Source organism: Dendroctonus ponderosae, unplaced genomic scaffold (genome assembly GCF_020466585.1).
Source record: "Dendroctonus ponderosae isolate FM_Combo_2020 unplaced genomic scaffold, Dpon_F_20191213v2 Dpon_F_20191213_1, whole genome shotgun sequence".
Taxonomy (NCBI): Eukaryota; Metazoa; Arthropoda; class Insecta; order Coleoptera; family Curculionidae; genus Dendroctonus; species Dendroctonus ponderosae.
In genome coordinates, this window is record NW_026017110.1 from 35996253 (window position 1) to 35999725 (window position 3473).

The 3473-nt window shown below is 39.2% G+C and overlaps 1 protein-coding gene across 1 annotated transcript; it reads left to right on the plus strand.

Moving 5' to 3' along the window:
* The first annotated feature begins 448 nt into the window (after positions 1 to 448).
* Positions 449 to 1052, plus strand: LOC125504129. The gene is made up of 2 exons (XM_048665585.1): positions 449 to 551; positions 634 to 1052. The coding sequence occupies exons 1-2, from the start codon at positions 449 to 451 to the stop codon at positions 1050 to 1052; spliced, it is 522 nt and encodes a 173-aa protein (XP_048521542.1).
* The last annotated feature ends 2421 nt before the right edge of the window (positions 1053 to 3473 follow it).

Consider the following 3473-nt stretch of genomic DNA (forward strand, 5'->3'; position numbering starts at 1 on the left):
ACAAAAACAACCAAAGAACTATAGGGGAACAACCCCTGAGCGCTGTTCTTCAAATCTTCACAAAAATATTGAAGCAAAGAATCGATCAAAAATTAGAAATATGCGAAGAACAGCAGGGTTTCCGCCAAAATAGATCCACCATAGACGCAATCTTTATATTGAGACAATTAGGCGAGAAAAGAATTGAATACGAGAAGCCAGTATTCATGTGCATGGTTGACCTAAAACAAGCATTCGATAGAGTAAGGCTAACAGACATCAAAAATATTCCACATGTCCATGGCCTAGATAACAGATATATCAGCATAATAAGAGATCTGAATAGGAACGGCAAAACGCGAATCCCAGTTGCTAACAACAAGTTAACCAGGAACTAACACAACAAGTACATTCAAAAACAGGAATACGTCAGGGTGACAGTTTAAGCCCCACACTTTTCAATATAATAATGAACGAGATTATCGAGGATGTTAAACGAGAGGGAGTAGGATACCGAATGGCTCACAAATCTTTGAAGATATTGTGTTATGCAGATGATGCCGCAACATCAGGTCAGAAAGTGAAGATGACCTGCAACGGTTATTATTAGATTTAAGTGAACGGCAGAACGAAATAATATGACTATCTCCACAGATAAAACACAATCTATCATCATATCTAAAAAAACCATCCGTTGTAAGTTGATGAAGTTTGACTATCTTGGCGCGCAAATATCTAGCAGCACGAATCTGATCGAGGAAACGCGGGCAAATACAATGAAGGCGTCGAGAATATCAGGAAGCTTGCGAGACGTCATCCGAAACAATAAATTCATGTCAACTGAGAGTAAAGTCAGAATCTACAAGACTTGTGTGAGACCAATTCTTGCGTATGCATCGGAAACTCGAGCGGAAACATCTAGAACGAAACAAGTAATGAGGTGCGCCGAAATGAAAACGCTAAGAACAATCAAAGTTGTAACACTAAGGGATCAAATACGGAGCAGTACCATAAGAGAAGAATTACAGGTGGACGATGTAGTTAAATGGGTGGGAACAAGAAGACGACAATAGAGAGATCACGTAGATGGAATGGAACAAGATAGAATTGCGAAATGGTCTAAAATCCACATACCACAAAGTAGAAGACCCTCAGGCCGGCCACCCAAGAGGTGGTATGACAAGTTGGACATCAGAATCAACTGAGGCAAGACAGCATAAATAACAGGACAAGCCCTATATCACGAGAAAGAAGACGATGCAACTGCCTAAAATCGAGAAACCGTCCTATCTGCCTGGCTAAAGGGCTCCAAAATAGCAGCTATGACTCAAAGGCCCAATGCGCTCATGAGTTCAATATTAAATGAAACAACCAACTATAAACCTGGTTGGAAAGTTTAAATTGTAATATACCTGTGGCAGTTCTAAACAGCAGTACGTCGAAGGCACTAAACCGAGGGGTACTGGACATGGCAGAAGCGCGGACTCGTTCTAAAGATGGGGGAGGACAATGTCACCTGAATGCGGCTGCACCTAGGCAAACCATTCAGCACATTCAGAGTGAGTGCCCAGAGTTTCAATATTTTGATACTTTTGATTATGAATATTGATAGTTTAAAATGACTTTCCTAATATTTTTAGTGTAATGTTTGAATGAACTATCCGTAGTACAATGTACAATGTCCCTTTATTCAATATTTTGTAAATACATAAATATATAAATAATCTTTATTTCCTACAGAAAAAGGCTATCGACCCAATCGGTCTTTCTGCCCTTGTTTAGTACATCATGTCTTAGCCTAGCCTATTCTAAAATTAATTCCTATTCAGCGATAAAAAACACAATTCTTGGCTTACAAAACAAACAGATCTTAGTTCTTAGTTCAGTTGCATTTGTAGGTGTTCTAGTAAAGTATCTGTTGGGGAACAAAAACGGGAATGTTTTGTCGGTCTTGTGAGGTAAAGGGGATTCAGTATGGTCCAGTTGTGAGGGTTGTTTGTCCATTTTGCCTGTAAGTGTATTAGTCTTTCCGAAATTTTTGTCATGTTTATGCGTTCGTATAGTAGTTGGCTGGAAGGGTTGTGCAGTGACTTTTGGGGGTGTCTAATTCGTGTTATTAGTCTTAGTGCAATTTGTTCTGTTGTTTGTACGTATCGTTTTGACCTTTCTGTTCCGCTGGCCATGAGTATATGTCCGTAGTCCAAGAGGAGTCTGCAGATCGCTTTGTATATTTGTGTCGCAGTATTTGTACTAATTACTTTGTCCTTGTATGTTAGTGATCGAAAGTATTTTGTTCTTTTTATCATTTCTGTTCGGATGTTTTGTGTGTGTTTAGTGAATTTCAGTTTGTGGTCGGTTGTAATCCCAAGGTAACTTACGTCATTTTTCGGTTGTGATATTTTTCCGTCTGCAGTTATTGGGGGGGAGTCAGCGTTGAGTCTGTGGTTCGTAAGCAGAAGTTGATTTTTTATCGCGTTTGGCGTTAATCTCTATTTATAAAATCATGTCATTGTGTTGTCTGTTAGTGTTTGGAGTATTTCAGTCGCTTTTTCAGTAGTTTTGTCGTGTACAATAAGTGCAGTGTCATCAGCGTATTGTAAAATGTATGCCGTTCTGTCAATTTGATTTTTGTCTGGTAAGTTGTAATTGTATATGTCATGGCAGTATATGCTGTAGAGAAAGGGTGAGAGCGGGGATCCTTGAGGACGCCCTTGTTCAGGGGAAAAAACAAAGGAGAGTGTGTTGTCCGTTTTCTAATAAGTTATTTATGGTGTGCTTGTTAAGTTTGTTGTGTGCAGTAAAACGTCTGGTGTGGAGTCTGGGTTTCCGGGCATCGGACAAGTTGGTGGGGTGTGCCGTTTTATAAAGTCCGAATTGTCCAAAAATCTTTTTATTCGTTGTCTTTTTGCTGAGGTTAAAGTCGCCCACAATAATTGCCTATTTGTAAAGACTTGCTTTGGTCAGTATGTTTTGTTCTAGGTTGGAGTGTGGGTGTATGTATGTCAAAAATACGTGAATTAGGTCATTTAAGTAGGGTATAGTAACATGTATGCAGTCGTTCAAAGGGTTGTTGAGGTGGGGAGGCTTTGTTTGCCTAGTTTGGTGATGGGTATTTTGTAAAATATCTATTTATTTAAGAAACGCATGTAGCCATACGCTGAATGAAGTAGAACTAACTACTGATAAAACTTTAAAATCGAGTAGAACTCGTTACTACTACTTTCCGTTCATTTGATAAGTTAATACGAATTTAATTACCTAACTATCTGACAAACCCATTTTGCAAGCTATATTATAAAAATGCTTAGGAAGTTCTTCCCGGAAACATATTTCAACAAATTCCGTAGTGCGTGACTGGGGGATCTCAGGAAATGTCACAGGCACAGCTTGAAACTGTTCAGAGCACGCGATATCTGGCGCTTCAGTTTAACCCTAATAACTCAACGACAGGTTGGTATATTTATTTACCACTGACAGCCCAATCCAGGTATACA

Bases quoted from the DNA above. Each gene is read 5' to 3' on its own strand.
- LOC125504129 (XM_048665585.1), top strand. From the start codon at position 449: ATGAACGAGATTATCGAGGATGTTAAACGAGAGGGAGTAGGATACCGA. The intron at 552-633 runs GTCAGAAAGTGA...CTATCTCCACAG, and splicing joins AGATGATGCCGCAACATCAG to ATAAAACACAATCTATCATC.